The sequence below is a fragment of the Urocitellus parryii genome, chromosome 9, assembly GCF_045843805.1.
Source record: "Urocitellus parryii isolate mUroPar1 chromosome 9, mUroPar1.hap1, whole genome shotgun sequence".
Classification (NCBI taxonomy): domain Eukaryota; kingdom Metazoa; phylum Chordata; class Mammalia; order Rodentia; family Sciuridae; genus Urocitellus; species Urocitellus parryii.
This window is the reverse complement of record NC_135539.1, coordinates 82,471,600-82,495,541: the sequence shown is the minus strand read 5'-3', so window position 1 is coordinate 82,495,541 and position 23,942 is coordinate 82,471,600. Positions and strand designations below refer to the sequence as shown.

General features: G+C 43.1%; 1 protein-coding gene across 5 annotated transcripts; it reads left to right on the top strand.

The window, feature by feature from the left end:
- The first annotated feature begins 6,173 nt into the window (after positions 1–6,173).
- Lgals8 (galectin 8) lies at positions 6,174–23,859 on the top strand. Of its 5 annotated transcripts, none has more exons than XM_026412353.2 (11): positions 6,174–6,276; positions 7,060–7,200; positions 12,541–12,629; positions 13,636–13,846; positions 15,212–15,331; positions 15,868–15,885; positions 18,237–18,263; positions 18,389–18,514; positions 18,977–19,065; positions 19,760–19,925; positions 22,698–23,859. In XM_026412353.2, exons 2-11 carry the CDS (start codon positions 7,156–7,158, stop codon positions 22,845–22,847), a joined length of 1,041 nt encoding a protein of 346 aa, XP_026268138.2. In that variant the 5' UTR covers positions 6,174–6,276; positions 7,060–7,155; the 3' UTR covers positions 22,848–23,859. The 5 variants fall into 5 exon arrangements, with proteins under 5 accessions (XP_026268138.2, XP_026268125.2, XP_026268155.2 ...); XM_026412340.2 differs by having other exon boundaries at positions 15,868–15,924; XM_026412347.2 differs by having other exon boundaries at positions 6,257–6,347; positions 15,868–15,924.
- The last annotated feature ends 83 nt before the right edge of the window (positions 23,860–23,942 follow it).

Here is a 23,942-nt window from a genome sequence, read left to right as displayed (position 1 = left end):
GTTCCTGATCCCATGCATGCCTTTGATTCTAGTCCCTATCATCTCCTCTGAGTTTTCCCACCAGTCTCTTGGCCCTCACCACCACCATAGTATCTTGGGGGTCGCAATGGGCAAAGGTGAGACTAATGCAGTCAAGGGGAGAAATAAAGACACGCTTCTGTCCTACATGCTTTATTCACTCAAATCACTCAATACAATTCACTCAATAGGTTCTTAATCAAGAAGTGACAATCCTTAATGCTGGGCACTGCAACAGACATAATCAATTCAAAGCAAACAATTCTAAGTTAACTCCAGGCACTGCAGACACACTTAATCATGACAGACATTCCCTCTGTGTGCTAAGCTCAAGTGCCAGATCTAAAGCCTTAAGCCTTAGGCCTTAAGTCCAGCAGATGCACACTCACTCAGACCACAGCAACTGGTGGAGGCTTCTTCTGGGGTGGGGTTGACGGCTGTCAAGGAGATATAAAGAGAGGTTGCTGTTCTCAACAGGGTCAAGAGGCTGCTGTAGAGCTTGAGAGTGGTGAGGACGATGCAGAGGATCAGGAAGATGATGAGAAGAGTTGGGATGTTAGTCCAGGTCCTCATCAGGCTCTCCAGAAAGTGTGCATCAGTGTCAGCTGGCTGAATGTCTGTCCTTTTGCTCTATTATTTATACTAATTTTTGGAGCTTCTGCTTGCCCTTTGGGTCCCTATCAGCTGTTATCAGGTTTCTTAATGACGTTTTACATTTTAGAGCCAAGCCATATGGTTTGGTGGCTTCTGTCCTGATTTTATACTCTTGACTCTTATCAGGGTTAAGGCAAGTGACATGTTTATACTAAGTGGCTTCACTCTGACTCTTGTCAGCATTGTGGAAAGTTACTTGTTTTCACCAAGTGGCTTCATTTCTGACTTGTTTACAAGGTTATGGCTGATGGCATATTGGATGGCTCTGTAGGCTTGTGCCTGCGGAGACTGCAGGTTTTTTAAAATGGAGTTGCTTAGGGTAAGGCCTAAGGCCGTCCTTACCCTGGGCTTCCTCCTAAGCTAGAGCAAGAAGGGGATTTAAATGAACTCTCAAAAAGTGCTTGGACTCATACCCAGTCCTCCTGTCCTCTCTTCTTCCATTCTGGGCCATGAGGTGAGCAGTTCTTCTCCACTATGTGCTCCTGCTATGACGTGTTCCTTGCCACAGCCTTGAAAGCAAAAGGGCCAGTCCAGGACTGAAACCTCCAAAACTGTGAGCTAAAATAAACTTTAAGTTGATCTATCTCAGTAACAGAAAGCTGACTAACACAATTAACTCCTTTGGTGGAGGCTGGGAGAACCAAATCCTTCTGAAAGCCCCCAAGTAAAGGAAAAGAATCAAGCACTTACCCTGCTGTTCTGGAATAAACTTCATATTGGGGTCACCAAAGAGTTGATGAAAGTAGCAGTATTTCCTTACAGAAGAATTATAGAAGAATGAGTTTAGGAGGAATGCTAGAATTGAGATACCATTATCTTTCAGTTCTCAGTAATGGATCTAGGTAATGACCATCAATAGCTAGGTACTAAAAACACCTGAGCAAAAACCAATGGGAACATTATAATAGTTGTTGGATCAGTCTAATGACATCCAAAACCACAAAACCACTGATCAGTTCTGATCTGAGAGAGAGAGAGAGAGAGAGAGAGAGAGAGAGAGAGAGAGAGAGAGAAAAACAATCAAACATTTTTGCACCTACTGGTCAAACACATTACAAAGAAGTATAAATTGCTCAAGCAGTCTTCTGGCCCAAACACTGAAACTGGTATCTTGAAAGCCTTCAAGTTTTAACAAATGGTACTGAAGTTTTTATGGACAAAATGAAGCATGAGATGTGCTTCAAAATGAACCAGTGGTGGACAGGAAGTGGGTGAGGTATGTGTGAGACAAGACTGGCCATGTTGAGAGTTGCCGGAGCTGGACGGTGAGAGCACGGGGATCACCTACACATACGTACTTCTAGGTAGGCTTTAAAGTGACTAAACAAGTACTCAGACTCAATAACAGTTTTTTTTCCCTATTTGAAAACTACCTCAATTTCTTCCTTGATTCAACTTCTCACAGAAAACTTACTATTAAGGTTCCAGTTATCACTTTGACAAAGAGCTGTGTAAACACAGCCAGAAGTGGACTAGTTATGTGAAGCAGGGTTGGTTAAAACTGAGATTGGGCTGCCAAGGGAACACTTGCAGTGAACCTCAGCAACTTCACAGGAAGGGAACAGAGATAACAATGAGTGCTCACAGTCCTCAACCTTTCTTTTGCACTTCATTAAATACACCTATGTGTAACCAATGTACTGCCCCTAACTATATTTTAAGCTTCAGGGGATCTAATTGTTTTTAACTTACTGTATCTCCAGGGCTTACATTTATTGAATCTGTATAGAACATATATGTATGTACACTATTGTATATATTTTACATATTTTGTATTCTACCTATAAACACATATACTGCACGTTTAGCATTGTTTTGCCTTTGAAATCTAAGTCATTTCAGATACACTTTCTCCTGTTAAATAGCTGGGATAGTATTAGCATACAATAATCTACAAGCCATTTAAGAGTACTGAAAAAACAGGAGAGCACCTCAACCTTGAATCATTGACACAAGTCAATTTACACTCCCCATAAGATTTCTCCCATCACTAAGATTCTTTTATTTTATGACAAAACCATTAGTTCTAGAAGGTTGTTTCTTGCACCTGAGAAGATTAGATTTGGGACATGATCCTATAGAACTTAAGAGGTAAGCTTGGTGAATTCAAACACAGGGAGTTTGGGAGGGGAGAAAGGAGTTCAGTGCTCCTGGGGTGTGGGAGATACTAGGTCCAGCAAGAGGAGTTCAAGTGTCCACTGAGACTGGGAGGATGATCAGATGAAGCAAATGGCATCAACCATAAAACTTCCCAGGGAAGTAGCAATCAGTATGAGGAATGTGAGCCTTGTGGTTTAGTAAAGAATGAATTTCCAAAGACTTGGCATAATTTAAAACCTACCTAGTTCAAGAGTATTTTTCTCATGGGAATAATTGGAAAGTAGGTATGTGTTCTTAGTGCTCTGAAATCTATAGCTATCATGGTAAAGTTTTGCTTTAATACTGCTTTCTTTAAAAAAAAATTGTCTCAGGTTCTAGGCTTCTACATTTAGGCCAGGATATATCAAGGCAGTTGTTTAAAGTTCTTCAGGTTTTATTGTATCTAATTTGCATTTCAAAATTATTGATTTGGAGAATATTTTTCCAGCATTGGCACCACTATTTAATAAAAGGTCAAAAAAGTTTTTAAGTTATAGGAACAACAAAAATATCATGGCAACACTATAATAAGCAAAATCACTTCCAGATGTTTCTCAGCTTGAAACACTATGGCTGACATCATTGATGAAATGTGGCAGGTGTTTTAATGCTGCCAAGTAGCAAGAGCATAGAGTTTATAATTCAGAAGTCTAAAATTGTGATTTCTATAAGTTTTTAGAAAAATGTGGGCAATATATAATTACTTTGTATTTTCTTGTACGAAAATATATCACATTATTCTAAATATGTGATATAAAGTTTACTTTGAGCTATATAACCAAGGCTCATTGGATATGAGGATAAGACAGATGAAAACCCAGGTGTTAAGTGATACAGGCCTGTAATCCCAGCTACTTGGGAGGATAAGGCAGGAAGATCCCAAGCTCCAGGTCAGCCTCAGCAACATAGTGAGACCTTGTATCAAAATAAACTTTAAAGAACCAGATAGGTGGCTCAGTGATAAAGCACCCCTCGTTCAATCCCCAGTACCAAGAAAAGAAAAAAAGAAAGAAAAATGAGGGGGCTGGGGTTGTAACTCAGTAGAAGAGCAAGCACTTGCCTAATATGAGTGAGGCACTGGGTTTGATTCTCAGAACCGAGTACAAATAAAGATCCAACAACTAAAAAATATTTAAAAGAAAAGAAAAATGAGTTGATTCAACCAGAAGTGATCCTTTTATCTTTGGAACTCTCAAGGTAATTGTGGCAAATCATTTGTAACATCTACACTGTTTTGTGAGTACAACTTTTAAGCCTGTTTTTTGGGGCAAAATCATCTCAAGAATCACTCTTGTACCCATCTTCTCTCCTGCATGAATGTGTCCTTGCTTCTCAATCAACACATGAGTACAGTCAATTGAGTGCTGATAAATGTTTAACATCTGGCCTCAAGGTGGGAAAATCCTAATTTGTAGCAGTTGCCTATTTCCATGGTAAATACTCCCATCCTGGCCAATTTCAAGGTATCAAAATGGAAAAGATGTACAAAATTGGCTCTCACAAGCCAGTAATGAATGGAGTCCAACGCACCAATGAAAGTATTCCTCAGACTTCAGGTCACACCAGTTAGCAGGTCTTGCAAATATCTTAGTGGATTATGAATAGCATTTTTCTTAAGTGAAAAAGATTGTTTCACACATAACAAAAGCATTGTTTTGTGGAATTTTTTACTCTATAATTTTAATTATAAATATAATTATTATGTAGTTCTTACTGTGGCTCATGAACAAAGTCAAAAAGCTACCATTGTGTATCTTTTCTTTTTAAACACAAGAAAAGTAAAATCTTCCCTTTATTTCAGTGATTCCTCAGTGATGTTGTTTCTTTGTTCTCGAAATAGCAAAATTTCTTGAAATATTTTTGCTCAACCTTTCTTCCACTTCTCCGCCTTGCATTAATCTTCTTCAGTCACAGGGACTGACCTCCATGTCGCTAAGCCCACTGGTCACTTTATCTATCATGACCTCAGGGCATTGGCATAACTGGCTGTTCCTCTTTTTTGTCTTCTATGATGCCACTCACCAGGCTCCACCACTGGCCCCTCTTAGCTACTTACTGGCATTTTCTTTTATTGGCTTTTAACTCCCCGGGGGCTCTGACCTAGGTCATTTTCTCCATGTATCTTCTCTGGTGACCTCATTCATTCCCATAACTTTCTATCATTTCCCTCATCTACCATGCTTTGGCCATGCTGGTGGTCTTGTCTCTTGAACAGTCATTCTCAAGAGCCTTATGAACTTGGCATTAGCTTGTCCCCTTAGTGTGAAATGCTTGAGATGTATTTTTTTATATTGTTTTTGACTCTGTAAAGGAAGTACCAAGTAGAACCAGGCAAAACTGTGAAGACATTCAATATATCAACCTAGTTTTCAGGTATCTATTTCATACAATGCATTACACTATGTGTAAAACAAGTTTCTTTTCTCAACTTACAATCAAATTGGACAGACATCACGCACAATACACAGAAAGACACTGCAGATCCAAGGTAGTGCATGTCAAGGGTAAAATTCAGCTCTTCAACTGGATCTTGAAGAGTGAATCAAACTTAGGCAATGGATAGGAGGAAGAGGAGAAAGAAGTAACAGTGAATCAGCATGTGAATTTTCTTCCATGAGTAATGAATTCTTCAGCTTAAATTAAAAATAATAAAAGCCGGGCTGGAGTTGAAGCTCACCTAGCATGTGTGAGGCACTGGGTTCAATCCTCAGGACCGCATAAAATAAATAAATAAAATAAAGGTATTAATAAATAATAATAATAGCAAAAACCAGGGAGAAGAAAGCCCACAGTGGTGAGACAAATGTGCATAAAAATATCAGAAAATAACCTTGAGGTCTTTAAGCGGTCCAGCCAGCCCTTCAAATAGCCTGCGTGCGACTGTATTTCTGATGTCAAACTGTCAGTCCCCGTGGGCCCTTGACTGAGAAGCCGGGTCTTCACAGCGCATCCAGTAAGCTCAGAATGGCGCTCCATACCGTTTTAACTGTGTCTTAGGAAGCAGCCAGGCTGAGACGGCAAAGCACGACTACCCGCAAGCAGAGGGTCCCGCGGGTCCGGGCGGCTCTTGGTCAGTACCCTGCGCTGCAACCCACCGCCGGTAGCCCCGTCCGGCGCTCTCTATACTGTGACCCACCGCTGTCCGCCTGGCAGCTGGATCCGCGCCGAAATTCCGCAAACGTGCCCTTGTGCTGACCCTCTTTGCTCGTCCCACAGCAAGCCGGTCGCGGTCCCAGACCCCAGAGGCTGTGTACGAAGCCTACTCGGGCAGCGGTCAGCAGCTGGGCCCGCCGGAAGTCCCCAGAGCCGCGAGGACGCCCGCATTTGGACACCGGCGGCGCCCGGAAATGGACGCGGACTGACTCCCCCGGCTTCCGTAGTTACCTCGGACTCCGGCTCGGAAGCCCAGACGGCGACCCGCGGCGGACAAACACCGGGTGGAGCCCCCGCTTCGGCAGCCCTGGGGTGAGTCGCTGCACCCGCCTTGGCTGCGGCACTGCCGGGATCCCGCTGGCCTGGAAGTTGTGCCAGCCGAGGTGGGCCTGGGGCGTCGCTGTCCCACGCTCAGCTTCATGGGCGGGCCGGGGTCCGGCACCCCGCCGCAGGCCCGCGGGGGCCGAGGGTCGTCGGGGTCGTGGTGCCCCGCGGCCGGCCGGGCGCAGTGAGGCCGGCGTCCTTGAGAGTGCAGGGTGCCCCCGCGGGCGGCTGAGTCACGGGACGCAAGTCCCGGGCCGCCGGCCGCGGGGGTCGGCTCCGGGGAGCAGCGGTGGGCCGGGCTGGTGACTGGCCCCCGTGGAACTGGGCTGTGCCCGCCGCTGGCAGGTTCCCGGGGCTGCGCTGCCGTCCCCCCCCACGGTGCAGAGCTCGCCGCCTGGGGAGGAGCGCCGGTCCCGGTCGCCAACCGGAGGGTGAGAGCGGCGCCGCAGTGGTCAGCTCCTGTGGCCGTGTGCGGGCACGGCCGCGGCCTTGCACATGCTAAGGGTGCTCCACGAAGCTAGATCCCAGCCCCGAGTTTAGTTATTTTAATAATGAATTCCACATTAGAAAACTTGCACCGAAATATTTTAGAGATAGTTCCTGCACTCAGGATCCCAAATTATGTTTGTTGGTACGATTTTAAGAATGGGGTTACATCTTATTAACGATGACCTATTGGTAAATATTACTAAAATAACATTTTAAACATGAAAGTAGTTATGAGAAAAGGTGACGTATTCTTGTTTTTCCCTCTATTTTGATTTTACACAGGGCGAGTACCTCAATTTCACTCTGGGGAACCTTTAAGTGAAACGTGGTTAAAATCTTACACACAGGAGAGACTAATCAACAATAAGTTTGAGAAGAATGATGTTGTCCTTAAACAACCTGCAGAACATCATATATAACCCGGTAACGGATTTCTGTCAAATCATTTTTCCCATGGCAGGAATGAGAGCAGATGCAATTGAATAGTAATTACCCATTGGAATGAGACCAGAATAAAATTCAGCAAATATGTACCTACTGTGTGGTAGGAGTGTGGTGGGTGTTCCTGCCCCTAGGGGGAGAGAGGTTATAGTGACAATACAAAGTCATGAGAATAGTGTCAAACAAAAAATGTGTGCGAGCACATGGAGAAATGTCACCTTGAGGTGGTGGTGGGTGGGGAGGCTCAGGCCACTTTAAAAGGGAAATGGATTCTTTCCAAGTTTTTCAATTTATTTTTTAGTTAGAACTGTCTATAAGAAGTTAATGTCTCAGCTTTCCCTTCCACTTTTCAAATACATTTTGGTAATTGAGAAGGGAGAATGTCAAAAGCCAGTGTTAACGGGCTGGGGATGGGGCTCAAGTGGTAGTGCGCTTGCCTGGCATGCGTGCGGCCTGGGTTTGATCCTCAGCACCACATACAAATAAACATGTTGTGTCCGCCGAAAACTAAAAAATAAAATTCTCTCTCTCTCCTCTCTCTCTTAAAAAAAAAAAAAAAAAAAAAAAAAGCCAGTGGTGAGACAGAGCAAGGTTAGCAGGGGCTTGTCCAGACCAGCCTGGTTCAAGAACCCCCAAATGACTGTGATTGTCAAAAAGAGCAGTGATCACTCTGGGCAGTAAAGGACTCACTTCAGTTTTTAGAACTCTTTAGTTTCCACTTCTCTGAAGTTGTATTTAGATCTGAGATAGGGCAGGATTGTTTTTGGTAAATCCATTGGAGACTGTTGGGCAACAAAGGTGATGAGAGCCCTTGAAGTAAGGTCCTAGGCTCACTTTTTTTTTTTTTTTTTGGTTTGTTGTAGTTGTAGACCTTTATTTTTGTTTTTATTTACTTTTATGGGTGCTGAGGATCTAACTCAGTGTCTCACACATGCTAGGTGAGCACTTCACCACTGAGCCACAACCCCAGGTCCATAGGCTTAAGTTTTTGTTAATTATTTTGTTGCTGTACTTCTTTTCCCCTGAGTTTCAATATCATTGAGTAGTGTGAGGTAGAACCACTATATTACACAAACTCAGTTTTAGAAGAATTAGCATTTGGTAGTAATGGGTTTAAAAAGGAAAACTTGAAGAATTTGGAACCCATGAGACATTTAAAATGATTTTGTGCACGTTAGGGCTAAAAACATCTCAAGGTTGTAGACTGACATTCTGCAAAGATTAAGACTAATAATAATTATAATAACAGCTGCCTGCCAAGGTGACTGAAGGGCATCCCCTTAACTCAAGCTGGAGAACAGAGAAGATGGCCAGGGCTTCTGCTCACCTGTATCCTTCATGCATAGACACTTTAAATGTTAGTTAGCAAACTATTTTATAGGTTAAAATCCCAGCATGTCTTGATTCTGAATCACACTGGTGATTCTTGTAATTTTTGGAGTTAGCCCCATACCCTGTAGAGTTGGAACAAAAATAAGTCAACTTCTGACTTGAGGAAGAGGAAAGCAGAACAGTGCTGCTTGAGACCAGAAAATGCCTTTGGGCCTGGAGACACATATCATGACCTGATTCCAAGGAGAATGTTCTGGCAGATAGCTTTGTTTTTGTTTTTCTGTTTCACAATCAGTTCTCACAAAGTGGTACAAAAGGTTAGGTAGAAAAACTGAGCTGAATGGCAAGAATAACACTTTGCTCTGTCTTTAAATTTCCCCATTGTTAAGTATTCATAGCATGAAGTGCCACCTTGCACTGAAGTTACTCTCCCATTTGCAGTTTTTGCTCTACCAGTGGTCAAAAGACAAAAAAATGTGGCGCACTAGCAAAGAGATTTTAAATTAATTAGTTAGGATATATTGTAAGCTAGACTTTAAAAATCTGTTTTTCGCATGGTGGTTATTTAATTTTGTTAGTGATCAGTTCATACAATGAGGAAGTATTTATTATAGAGTCTCTTCTGAGTTCTTTATTAGGCATTATGAAGACAGAACTGCATCTTTTAATTTTTATTTCATTAGTTTTAAAATTTTTGGTCCATTTGGTACAAACTTTGTCTATAATAACTCTTCTTGGAAAGGAAAAGGTAATATTGTAACTAGCCTGTAATTGTTTTCTTAGCATTTCCCTTTGACTTATTCCATTGATGATATTCTAAATTTTCTTTCCTTTCAAATTGGGAGACAGTATCTTCATTTTATATCAGAAATGCTGTCAATGAGTCTTGTCACCCCTGAACACAGGTGGTGCTATGGCACTGGCACTGCCTCTGACTATGGATGTGACTGCTGTCCCCTTGCTGAAGTGCAGTCTGCATCCCTATGACTTCTTGTCACTACTTCTGACTTAATGTCTGAGCTGGGAGTTCTGCCAGACAGTGGCATCAAGTTCATAAGAGAGAAGTTATGCTGAGGTCAAGTTCATGAGAGAGGACACTTTCTAGACACAGGAAGGGTTGTGTTTATAAACTACAAACTGTAGTCTGTCTACAGTTTATAAACTGTAGTCTGCCTAATAATTGCATGCAGTAGGCATTGAATAAGTAAGTAGTCATCAGAAAGGCAAAGCAAGATGAATCACCTAGATGTTTTGGCAAGTAATACCACATGTAACCACTGCTTAACCGGTGGCATTATGTTTGATGTGATTACATCTGATTTCTAATTTTTTGTAGAAGTTAATAATGACCTGTGAAGCAGCAAAGCATCTAGCCTGGAGTTGCCTGGAAAACAGTACCCTTCTCCCTTGTCACAAGAGCAGGTGCCATGGGCTCATGAGTAGGCTGCAGGGCATTTTGTCTCATGAACTTGGTCCAAAACAGTGGAATATCTTGTGGTCTTTTCCAAAATAGGAAGCATTAACACAGAAAACCACAGCAGCAAATGGCCAAAATTCTCAACATGATTATTTATTCTTATCAGACTAGAACAACTTATTTACATTTGCAAACAAGGGATTAACAATGATGGAAATAGATTGTTTGGTCTCAAAAAGCTCTTCCCAACTGTAAAATTAAGTGTATAATTAAAGATATTTTTGTGGTTATAAGAATATAAGTGCTCATTACAGAAATCTGGAAACTATACAAATATATAAAGAAAATTAAAATCCCATTCTCCACAGAAACTCTTGCAACATTTTTGGCTTATTCTTTAGTGTTTTTATTTTAATGCTTATACTTATTAGTTTAGTTGAGATCATGGTATATATAATCTTGTAGGTGACTTTCTGATGAAAATCAAACCCAGTATGTTATTCAGCACACTTAGCCAGCTGCATTCATGCATGCCTATAGTCCAAGCCGCTTGGGAGTTGAGGCAGCAGGATCAGCCATGGGAGGCCACCTGGGCAACAAACATAGTAAGCCACCCATCTTAAAAGGAAAAAACAAATTGCAGATATTAATCTTAACATCTGTAAAGTATGAAGTTACAAATCTGCCCATCTTAAGAGGCTTCCATTATAGAAGATGCTACTGTGTATATTCAGAGTCAGTTGTGGCTCAGAACAGAATGGAAGTGTAATTCCTTTTATATTCCCTGTATGCAAAACCAGCCACCTACCCAGTAATGCAGCTGTAGCCATCATCTGTGTGGTTGATGGATTTTTCCTCTGGTCTACTGGACCTCTGTCCTCTCCTCACCCTGCCTGCCGCAGTGATTGGCCATGACCCCAGTGGAATGACTGGCTTCAATAATTTCTTGTCTTATTGCTGAAGCAGTAGGAACTCGCTGCCTTGGCTCAAAGTTCAGCATCTGCTTGATCACTTCTCTGCATGCAGTCTGCCAGAACCCAGTGACCAGGCTGTAAGAGTTATTGATCATCTCTTGACCTTGGTCCTGGTGAGGGAAAGGTGGTGACCCAGGCCTATCCACAAGGCTCAGCGTCAGGGCAAAGCTGTGTGCCAACAAACTGACTCTAAAGTGTTGTGATGAACAGGGGCAGCTCATCAGCCTGGGAACTGGGGAAAGGTTCCACGGGAAGGCCATGCTCCAGCTAAGATCTTGCCACATATGAGCTACCACTCAGCACTATAGCTTCTCTTGTTTTGTGTCCTTCCTCTTGATTTGATCAGAGCCACCTTGGGTAGGCTTAGGCATGCATGTCATCACTCAGACCAGTGTAGCCTAAAACATGCTGTCATCTGGCCTGCACATCCTTGTCAGAGGCTCCAAAGGAGAGGAAGGAGATGGTTGTTGATGCAGAAGATGTAGCCATGTGACGCAGGTCCCCATTCAGGGACAGGGAGTCATGTCTAGGAAAGGGGAAAGAAGATCTGACAGGTCCCAGACAAAAAGGCTGGGATCTGGGTAATGAGGGGACAGCATGGGATCCACATATGGCCTGGGCCAGAATAAATAGGTAGGTGCATGTCTTGAGAGACTCCTAGACTCCCAGAGCTACAAAACTGTACCATAACAATTAAATCAATAAATATAAACATTAAAATAAGAGCTCATCCTTAAGATGCACAGCTCTCTGGTTCTCTGGGCTGTGATGTGAAAGTTCAGTGGAAGTCAGGGCCTAGAACCCCAGGCTCGAGGGTGTGGCTTACTTTGGAACCCTGGCAGAGGCAGTGGCTTGTTGCTGTCTCCATCAGCCTGGGCCATAGGCTTTGGGTGGTCTTAAGCCTTCTGCTGGAATCATCTATGAAGCAGTGGGGAGAGGGGTGGGAAGCTTGAGGTTCCAAGTCATTCTTTTTCTTCTTACGATTACTATATTAAGTAGAAGTTTTAATTCACAAAGCCCTTGCCCAAATTAAAAGCAGTGTGTTGGGGCTGGGGCTGGGCTCAGTGATAATGCACTTGCCTGGCATGTGTGAGGCACTGAATTCGATTCTCAGCACCACACATAAATAAATAAAATAAAGGTCTATCAACAACTAAAAAACTAAAACTAAAATAAAAGCAGTATGTCTTTGTTCTAAGGAACTAAGAGTAATTTGCAGATACTGTGGGATCCTAGCTCTGTTGGTTGATCCCTTGTAAATGTTTGATTAGTGAAGATGGCTTGAAAGATGCTGGATTCCAAGCAATTTATATTCAGCCTTTAAAAAATGTAGTCATTCTCAAAGCACTTTGCAATATTTGACATTGAGCAAAAGTACTTTATCTAGTTAAGTGTCAGTTCTGCAAAATGGGTATAATGATGCTCCCAGATACATCTGGAAATAATAATAATTGAGAAAAAGAAAATAAAATTGCAAATCCTATAAAAAAATAAAATAAAACTGTAGTATATTTTGTCAGTCACTGGGTTTGGTCATAACTACTTTGTAAGTAATTTTGTTTATGTAAATGTATATTTGTTCAATTTTTTTTCCCTTAGATGATCCCCTATGTGGGCACCATTTCTGAGCAACTGGATCCTGGATCATTGATTGTAATCCGTGGGCATGTTCCTAGTGATGCAGACAGGTAAGAACATTGTGTTAGAAGGAAAAATCCATAAACTATATGTATGTAATTGTAACAACAAAAAAATAATGTGGGAGAGACCATTTGGATATTCTGAGGCCTGATCTGCTTTCATCAACGGCTCCATCAAGGTGCTGAGGAGATGGAAATGAATAAATGAGGAAAGATTATTGGAATTTTTTATTTCTTGCTAAAAGTCTGACTTAAAAAAAATTTTGCTTTTTAGTTGTTGATGGACCTTAATTAATTTATTTATTTATATGCAGTGCTGAGAATTAAACCCAATGCCCACACATGTGAAGCAAGTGCTCTACCACAACCCCAGCCCTAAAAGTTTGATTTTAATATGAGAATAAGATATATCAACAAAAAAGGGAATTGTTTTCTCATGCTTCAGAGGTGGTTCAGGCATAGTCTAACATTCCCACAGCATCTCTTAAGACCATTTGGGATAGCTTCAAATGGGGGAAACTGAGTGCTTTGGGTGCACAGCCTGGACTGGGATGTGTCAGAGCTGGGCTCAGCTGTGTGGCTGACACCTAAACATGGTTTAATAAGGTCAGATCTCATGCAGGCACCCAGATGTTGGCAGTCAACTCCTCAAGTCGGAAGAGAAGGTAGGGTCTGGTTCTGCCCTGCTGTCCCTAGGGGGAGGTCCTCTGTCTGGATTCCCTCAGCTGGAATTCTAGCTCCCATTATTGTTTTGGGCAGTTGGGCATGTGTGAGGATAGGCAGATCATGGAGGACAAAGGGCAAATGTCAGCTTGCCTTCAAGACAGCTTCCAATAGCTTATTGGCAGAGCTTTGACCATGCAGGCCAAGGGAGACCCAGCTCAGACTGAAGGGCTCTTATTATTGAGGAGGAAGGAAAGGAATATGAGGCATCTAGCTGTTGTGGCCCTGCCAGTAAAGAACAAGGGTCATGTATCACTTGGCCTGGGTGCTTTCTGGGATTTTCCCTTTTGCTGGCCTCTGGGCCTCATATGGTACCTGTTCTTTCTCACAGATTCCAGGTGGACTTACAGTGTGGCAGCAGCATAAAACCTCGAGCTGACGTAGCTTTTCACTTCAACCCTCGTTTCAAAAGGACCAACTGCATTGTTTGCAACACTCTGATAAGTGAAAAATGGGGATGGGAAGAGATCACCTATGACATGCCCTTCAAAAAGGAAAAATCATTTGAAATTGTGATTATGGTACTGAAGGACAAATTCCAGGTAGGCTCTGGAGAAGGACAAGCAGAGTCCTAACTAGTGTCCTGGAAGCACTTCACATTTTCAAACTCAATATCTGCATCTTTCACCCGAGAACGTGCAAGGCTGTGTACTTGTCCTCCGAAGTAGGACCAGCAGGCACCTAGCTGTGAGTGGGGCACAGCTACTCTCCAGCATGTTGTGAACATTCGGGACACAGGCCCACTGTCGCTGCATCTCAGTCACATTTCCTCCAGCAGGGCTCAGTTCTGAATTGTCATAGCATCATATTAAGTGTGAGAAAGTAAATTATAGACAGCACCCTGAGTGTGAGGTCTTGCCATAGGACAGTTATGTAGAATCATGAGGACCTGGTAAATTCTCCCTGGCTTCCTGTTTTTTTTCATATCCTAAGTGTATGGTAGGAGGTGGAATTTCTTTCTGGAGCCCCTGCTGGCACTCAGGCCCACGGATCTCTTGCAGACTAGAGATCCCACAACTCCACTAGGGCCCTCATATCTGTGCAGGTCTGTGCAACACCCTGGCCCATGGGTACTGCTCCCAGGGGAAAATCCTCTAACCTCCTAGACTTCCCTCTTCTCACCCTTCTTTGCCCTTTCTAGCCTCCTGTTAGGACAGCAGTCCCTGTACTATTGTTCCTGCTTTAACATTTTTACTTTGCTCCCTGGTGGGATTTTATGCTCCTTGAGTCAGAGACCATCCTGTGTGCTGCTTGTGTTCTAATGTGGTCCCTGCATGTGGTGGAAGGCAAGGGGAAGGAGCTAGGGGTTGGCCCTGTTTGTGACTGGCACTATGCTGAGGACTTGCAGGAGCTGCGCTGCTCTCTACTCACATCTGTGCCCACTGAGGCTGAGGCCATGCTGGCTCCTCCTCATGGGTAGAAAGCAATCCCAGATGAGATGGGAACTTGCCCATGTTCATCCACTTCACACAATACATATTTATGAAACTTCTGACACATGGGTGGTCTCTGTTAAAGTGGTCCCCAAAGACTGTGTGAGGGAGAAATATGGGGCAAATCGTTAACCTCGGTTCCCAGGCCCCAGGACTGGAGGGTGGGGGCCGGATGGCTCTGAGTCCCTGCATTTCTGCTGCACCTGCCCAGGTTCACAGATGTGCATGTGCTTGTGTATATGTCCCTGACTGTGCATGTCTGTCTGGGGAGGTGGTTCAGGGCGCTTAATCAGATCAGGAACCCAGAACCTTCAGGAACTCTGCTGTGCAGAGGCTGTTTTCTGCTGTAATTTGGTCAGCTCTAAGTAGAGACCTGTGGGAAAAGGCACAAAATGAAAGCCAAGGAAACATTTGGATTTGGATAATGTTAATTTATTAACTGTTTTGGGGGTGCTGTCTTCTCTGTCCCTCCAGGTGGCTGTGAATGGAAAACACATTCTGCTCTATGCCCACAGGATCAGCCCAGAGAAAATAGACACCCTGGGCATTTATGGCCAAGTGAATGTCCACTCAGTGGGCTTTAGCTTCAGCCTGGTGAGTACCTTTCATGCATAGTGTGGGCCTTTTTTTGATGATGTTTTCATAAGGAATGGCAGAAAATATCTTTTAACATCTTCAGATGAGATAAAAATAAAATGATGAGATAAAAATAAATAAAATAAATCTTTTCCTCAATTTCTTTACCAGGGCTTTATTCTAGCAAAGCAACCAACCTTTTTAGCTGGAGAAGATGTATTTTCCTTTCATGGGAGCACAGTGGAGTATTTCCACTTTCCTAGAAGTGGAGTATCTGAGTCAGAGTATTTGCAGTTTAAGTTTTGCTGTATATTGCCAACTTGCCCTGAAAGATGAAAACAGTTGGCACTCTGAGCGGCAGTACCATCTGCTCACATTCTTGTTGAAATCTGAGCTGATTCTCTTTAATGCTTGCCACTGTGGGAAGCCCCAGTGTCAAGTGTTTTGGGATCATAATTTTCAAGGATATTTTCATGTTTAGTACCATTTAATTTTTTGATGTGTTGAATAGGTTACATTCTGATGGATATTAACCTTTACTATCTTTTCTTTAGGATTTACAGAATACTCAGGTATCTACTCTGGGACTGACACAGATAAGTAGAGAAAATGTAAATATGAAATCTTTTCTTATATTTTTTAATTTTTTTTTTTTTTTTTTATTTGGACACATACCTTTATTTTATCTATTTACTTTTATGTGGTGCTGGGGATCAAACCCAGGGCCTTACACATGCTAGGCAAGTACTGTACCACTGAGCTTCAACCCCAGCCCCATGAAATCTTTTAATGAAATGTTATTTTTTAGTTGCTATCAGATGGAAGGAAGGCTGGGTTTTTAAAAAATACACTTTTACTATGAGGCCAGTGCCGCAGTCTTGGCTGGGCACAAAATCACGAGCCACTCACAGCTTTGTAGATTCAAACAGCAATTCTTTATTCCCGAACTCATACCGGCCCTGTACAAACACGTTCTGGGGCAATCCAAGTTCTGCCACACAATTCACGTCCCAAATACTTTCTGAATTCCACGAGAACTCAACGGGAACTCAGGCAGCAGGAACGCCTTATTCCCAGCAGCAGTAACCTTAAACCTGGAACTTCCCTAAACCCAGATTGTCTTAAACCGGGAAGGCCTTAAACCCAAATTATCCTAAACCAGGATACTTCCTAAAACCTGCAGGATACACCCTAAAGCTGGATCCACCCTCGTCCTTGAGCAGGGTCACCTTTCTCAAACACACATGCAATGTCACAGCAAATTTCCAAGGCAAGTCCATTTAACATGGGGTACGCTGGCAAGGAAATTTCGATGTGTCATTCCTACTTGGCAATGGCCCTCAGCAGGCCAGCCTGGAAGCAATCATTTAAACAGTGTGGCACATATTTCTCAGAGTACCAGGAACTGATGCTTAACCTGTTAGTGTATGTGTGTCTCATATGAAACATACCTCTTGTTCTTGCTCTTGACTGGTCCTGGCATGAGGCATTTTTTTCCTGATTTATTTTTATTACTTTATTTGTAATTTGCAAGACTGCAGCATCAACTTTTTATTTTATTTGTTCTTTTTAGTTATACATGAAAGTATAATGTATTTTCAAATATTATACATACATGGAGTATAACTTCCCATTCTTCTGGTTGTACATGATGTACTTGTATTCATATATGAACATAGGAAATTTATGTCCCATTCATTCTACTGTCTTTCCTATTTCCATTCTTCCTCCCTTCCCTTCATTCTCCTTTGTCTAATCCAAAGTACTTCTATTCTTCCCTACCTGCCCCTACTGCCCTTATTGTGAGCTAGCATCCGTATATCAGAGAGAATATTTGACCTTTGGTTTTTTGAGATTAGCTTATTTCACTTAACATGATAGTCTCCAGTTCTATCCATTTACCAGCAAATGTCATAATTTCATTTCTCTTTATGGATGAGTAATATATGTACCACATATTCTTTATCCATTCATCTGTTGAAGGACATCTAGGCTGGTTCCATAGTTTAGCTATTGTGAATTGAGCTGCTGTAAACATTGATGTGGCCACATCACTATAGTATGCTGATTTTAAGTCCTTTGGGTATATTTACTGAGGAGTGGGATAACTGGGTCCAATAGTGGTTCCATTCCAAATTTTCTGAGGAATCTCCATACTGCTTTCCATAGTGGGTGCAACAATTTGCAAGTCTCACCAGCAATGTATGAGTGCACCTTTTCCCCCACATCCTACATTTATTGTTACTTGTATTATTGATAATTGCCATTCTGACTAGAGTGAGATGAAAGCTCCATAGTTTCAGTTTGACACAAGGCATTTTAAATTATTGAACATCAATCTGTGGCACAGATCCATGTGTATGTCCTCCCCCTTGGGAACAAGTGCAATTTAAAAATTGCATCTTTGCCAGTCTTTTTTTTTAATATTTATTTTTTAGTTGTAGTTGGACACAATACCTTTATTTTATTCATATATTATTATGTGGTGCTGAGGACTGAACCTAGAGTCTCACAGTTGCGAGCGAGCGCTCTACCGCTGAGCTACAACCCCAGCCTGCATCTTTTCTAGTCTTAATGGATAAAAGTCAGTCTGTCCCCTTTCACACATTCATATTTCACAGCACATAATTTCAGCATTTGGGTGGTACTAGGAAAGGATGTGTTTGAAGTTCACATGTAGTTATATAAAATATTACCAGTTTATGGAGGAGGATGAAGGTTCGGATGAACAGAGCTGTTGGTCTGTTCCAGCCATGGCACCCAGGATAAAGCACTGGCTGCCCGCCTGGGTGCCACACCCAGAGTAGAGTGGGCACTGGTGGCCCAGAGCTGAGCTCAGGCCGACTAACCACATCAGACTGCTTCTATTATGGAATGTCAGTCTTTCTTTTAAACATTCTTATTTTTCTTTTTCTTCCAATAGGTACAAAAGTCTGGCATTTCACAGCTTGTAAGTATTTTTTTCTGGTCATTCAATGAAGAACATTTTATAAAATTGCCTCAAAAATGAATAGTTTAACCTTGAAAGGCAGCTTCCTTCTTTCCATACCTTACTGTAGAACTGTTTCCCTGCAGCCTAGTAATAGAGAAGGAGACATTTCTAAAATCGTACCCAAAACTGTCTACACCAAGAGCAGAGATCCGACTGCCAATCACACTTTGACTTCCACCAAAATACTACCTACCAACTCTTTGTCAAAGGTTTGAAGAGTCAAAAATTTTCTTACCTTTACATAAAGATTAAGTTATAATTATGTTCATCATTTCTGCTCCCCAGTAGCAGCCCAGAGCAGCTAGTCACGCTTGTGTGTTGTCACTGGACAGACACAGGCGGCACCCAGGCATGTTTCTGAGCCCTTCACCTCTATCCTCAACTCCTTCCAGCATGGCTGCCTCCCCTTCAGGCAGAATGCACAGGTGGCTTTGCCAGAGTGATGCCCTGTGTGCAGGGCATCAGGGCCACCCATGCCCACTCACTTGGTGGTGTAAATGTTGTCATCGGTAACATGCTGTGAGCTAGGCATGTTAGGTCCCATTAGGGACCAAAGCAGACTTGGTGTGTCCCCTCATGGGATTTCCAGGCTCTCTGAACCATGCCCCCATGGTATGTGGCCAGTTTCCTCATGAAGTCGCTTCCTGGTTTTCAATGTGGCTTCTTTTTAGACTCTGCCATTTGAAGCGAGGTTGAACTCCCCCATGGGCCCTGGACGAACTGTTGTTGTGAAAGGAGAAGTGCATGCAGATGCCAAAGGGTCAGTATGGCTGTTACAGTGAGTTGGAGTCCCTGCCAGGCACCTGAGGCCTCCTTTTCCTCATGATGATCCTCGGGGCTATAAGTGGGGCTAATGACAAACCGCATTTGAAAGACAGAACGTTAAAGCAAGAGGAAGTTAGACTGAGCCAGGACTGAAATCCAGTGTGCTGACCAGAGTCTTTTCTAGCCAGACAAGAGGGTAGCAGAGCAGCCCCAGGATATTAGGCAGCTTTTTTAGGGCCCCTCCTATCTTGTGACTTAGAACATTTCTGCTTTAAGAACCTTTTCCAGAGATGGCCAGATTTCTGAAAGCTTGAAATAGAACTATTTCCTAGACAGTAGAATGTATTCAAGAAGAGCTCATGCAGATGACTACAACACCCACATGACCAGGCCTGCCTTCTACAGCCTGAAGCAGTCATTTGCTTTTCCAGCACTGAGCCTTGCGCTTCTGCCTAGCTGGATCTCAGCCTCAACACTGATGTTAAAGTTTTTGTTATTTTCATTTTACAAGCAACATACTAGTGGAATGCTATCTCCTCAGATTGGAAATTTACCTTTGCCTGTGTCCCCTGTCCCTGTGCATATCAGTTGGATGCAGTCATGGTCACAGTTAAGTTGATGTTAAGATTGCAGAATCTGCCACTACTCTGTCCTACTTGGTTAACTAAGTGTTTTTTTCCTCTCAAAAGCTTTAATGTTGATCTAGTATCAGGAAAATCAAAGGATATCGCTCTACACTTGAACCCACGCCTGAATATTAAAGCATTTGTAAGAAATTCTTTCCTTCAGGAGGCCTGGGGAGAAGAAGAGAGAAATATTACCTGTTTCCCATTTAGTCCTGGGATGTACTTTGAGGTAAGAGTATATTTTTTGAAAATGGGACAGGAAAGCAAATCCTGCAAACTTGTCTCAGGATTTGAGTGATGTGTGTAATCTCAGGTGGACACAATGTAGGAATCCCCAAATTGGTGGTTTGCACATATGTCACCTGCCATTTTGGCACAGTTTCACGTGGCAGCCCTGTCTTCCTTTCTCTATGTGTGTAAGAAAAAAATACATCAGACCCTTGCAGCTAAAAGGCAAGTAGTCCTGAGTCCCCAAATATTTCAGTACTGTGGTAACACATGCTTTCCCAAAATAAGTTCCTGAGATGCTGAGCAGAGAATGAAGTCCTTGAATGGTGGCTGCTGGGTGGCTGTTTGGGCTTGCTCACTAGCATAGATCTCACTGCTACACACTATCACATCTAGGGCCATTGATTTGGCTCCCACTTCCACGTTTTAGACCATCATATGCTCTGAAGCACTGGGCTTTCAAGGACTCATCAGAACTAGTTCTTGGAAGCAGGAACATCAAGGCTGGAAACGGGAGAACAGTTTCACAGAAGGCTCACTCCCTAGTTCCAGTGTGATGAATGCCTTTATGGATCAGAGAGAGATGTGGGCATATAGAAGGTTCTGTGAAGTTGTGGTTATTGAAGTCAGAAGGCTAGGAAGAATGTGGAAGGCCAGATTTAGGGCATGATTTGAACAACTCACTCCAGGTGGGAAGAGTGGCACAGGCTTGCTAAATTGGCAGGAATCAGGGCACAGAGGGTGAAATCAGGGCACAGAGGGTGTCTTGAGGTTCACGGGAGGGAGATGAAGGATCCTAGAAGGAAGTTGGTCCCTGTGGCTTGTGACAGAAAACCAGTGATACAATTAGACCTATCAGGGCCCAAGTTTGGTTCTGTGGTATCAAGAGAAATAAAGATAATAAGATGAAAAACTAAAGCCTGGCTAAGGGGAGATGGACTAATGCCGTGTCTTGTATCCATTCTCAAATCATGCCAGTCTCCCTCGTTTGTTTTCTGCTGTGGGAGTGTTAATTATCTCTTTACCACTGTTGGTACTCTTCCACAGTGACTCAAGTTTTGATTGATGCTGAGAGCCATAGCCAAGTAGGAATGAAGCATGGCATTTTTGGTTGAAAGGTGACACCAGCAAGCCATTGAGATGATAATGATTATGTTAAGATGTGCATTCAATTGGAGATTAGACCCCTGCTGTCCCCCTCTACTTTGGAGCTCTGTGGGACTCCCAGAGAGTTCCCATTGGTTGGGGAAGTGTGGTAGGAGGGAATTCCGGAGGAGGGATATTTCCGGTTGCTGGTTCCTGGAGGAGTGTGGAGTGTGCTGGTGGAGTTCAGAAATAAAGTTTGTTCCTGATTCAGTGGCTCGTGATTTGTGCCCAGCCAGACTGTGGCAGATTGCCTGAAATGTCTGGTTTTTATTATGCTTCTGAGATTATCTCAGATTTGTCCACTATGTCATTACTTTCATTTTAAATAGGCTTTTCTCAGATTCACTTATTCTTCTATTTATAGTTTTGCAGTGCTTGGTTGAAACCCAGGGCCTCATGCATGATGGGGGGAAGTGCTGTACCAATGAGCAACACTCCCAGCCAACTCCATTAAAAAAAAAAATAGCCCTAGGACTTTCATTTTGATCAGCTGTTACCCAGGCATTTGTTCTTGCCAATTTCCTTGGCAGCCATTTGTAATACTACTGTCAAAAGAACAGACATTAACCAGACACAATAGTGCCTGTGTGTAATCCCAGTGGCTTGGGAGGCTAAGGCAGGAGGATTGCAAGTTCAGGGCCAGCCTCAGCAATTTAGCAAGGCCTTAAGCAACTTCAGGAGACCCTGTCTTAGAAAAGACTGGGAATATGACTCGGCCCTGGGTTAAATCCCTAGTACCAAAAAAAGAATAAAGACCCTTAACTTGCTTCTCTGCAGATCTTTGGCCTCCAGGGATGGGTGGATTAGCAACATCCTGTGCTGCTCTGTTTTCTTTGAAGTCTCCAGGATAGCAAGGAGCACAGTGCAAGGCCACCAAAATAGCCTTTTCAGTGGGGTAGAATCAGTGGCCACACTGGCATCAGGCATACAGGTGATGTGAAAGGATACTGGGCTTTTGGGTGTGCATCTCATTGTTTAAGTAAAGCACTCCAAAGTGCTACTCCTAGTGATGATGAAACTGCCAGAATGCTATTACTCCAGAGTATCCCATAACTCAGCTTTGAGGAGACACATTGAAGTTGAGTTGTGCAGAGCTGAAATGGCCTCAGGACCACCAAGGTCCTGAGTTAATAATGTCTCAAGCTTCTGAAATCACCTATAAAGGTCTGACTTGCCCAAGACCCTATAGTTTGAGGCAGGAAAGAACCCAAGGCTCTTAGTCCCCAGCCTGTAAATTGGAAAGCCTCTCAATGAGTAAGGGTAAAGATACAAGCAGCCTCCCTCCTTCATCAGTTCCTAAACACTGAGATGAGGGGCAGCTTTCTGTTTTTGCGGGAGCAAGGGGCAGGATGGGAGCTTTAGGAGGAGTGAGCAGAGGAAAGGAAGGTCAGTAGGCCCTGGGGACTCTGTGCCCAAGGATCCACATGGAGAATCTGAGCATGAGACGGGAAGTGCCATTCCCATACCCTGGTTGATTTGGGTGTTAGAAATGACAGCAGGGAAGTGAGTAGCAGCAGGCTGGGAGAACCACTCTAGAAGGAAAGTAAACCAGATGGTTTTCCTTTGACCCTCTATTAGTGTGTAACAAACTCAGGGAGGCCACTAATCGTCTTTCCTTTCCTTTCAGATGATAATTTATTGTGATGTTAGAGAATTCAAGGTTGCAGTAAATGGCGTGCACAGCCTGGAGTACAAGCACAGATTTAAAGAGCTTGGCCGCATCGACATGCTGGCCATTGATGGTGACATTCGCTTACTGGAAGTAAGGAGCTGGTAGCTGCCGCCACTGCTACAAAACCCAAAATACAAATGGCTATTGTGATTCTGGCCATGTCAAACACATCTGGCTGTCCCTGCAGTTTCTGTTGTTAAGTTGAGCTTGCATAGCATTAAGTCCTCCTGGATGTTCTCAGTCTTTGCCATGCATCGTGTCTCCCTAGCACCAGAGGAGGAAACTGGGGCAACAGCAACTTGTAACAGTAGGGTGGCTCTGTTCTCTGCCCCTGGACTCCTCTTAAAACCACACTCAAGTATTTATTAAGTGCCTACTATACTACATCTGCTGATAGGTACTGAGCATATCTTTTCTATCATCAGTGTATTAGGAGCTGGGACATGTGCATGGTGGGCGCAGGACCTACCTTCCGCCAGGTGCAGTCTTCTGAGGACACTATGTACACTAATCAGAGGTCCTTCAGGGCTAAGGGCTGTGCTCCTGTAAAACACTAGTTTACAGAAGCCACCACCCCTCCCCAGCAGTGGCTTCCAGTCAGTCCTGTCTTAGTCCATGATTGTGGACAGATGCTTTCATCTGGCAATTGACTTTGAGCTTAATGAATACCTAGCTGTCCTTGCTAAAGAAAGCTTTTCCAAATAATTAACGTTATGACATCTGAATAAAAAAAAAAAAACTAAGGCAAAAGTCAAAGCCAAACAAAAAACAAATGATGCCGACTTTAGCTTGACACCAGACTTCAGGTAGTCCACCCGTCTCTCATCAAAAGCCAGAGTGTGCCTGTGGCAAGTCAGGTACGTGAGGTCTGTAAAGTACCTGTGGGTGGCAGTGAAGTCGAGATGAGACCCAGTGCATATAAAACAGGCACTCCCAGAAGGCAGAATCTACCTGTGAGAGACCAATGAATTAGGTAAAGGGAACATAAAAATGTTGTGTTGGCGTGCAAACCAACACTCACCTTTGCTCTTCTAAAGATTAGTTCATCATTAGCAACTAAGATCAAAACCTTGTTCTGCTTCAGTGATTAAAATCAAACCTGTGTCAGCAAGTTCAACTGTTGCCTTTCTGTAGTTTTTCCATCATTTGAAGGGAATTGGCATAACTTTTATGTAGAATCTGTACAGGTCAGATCTTGTT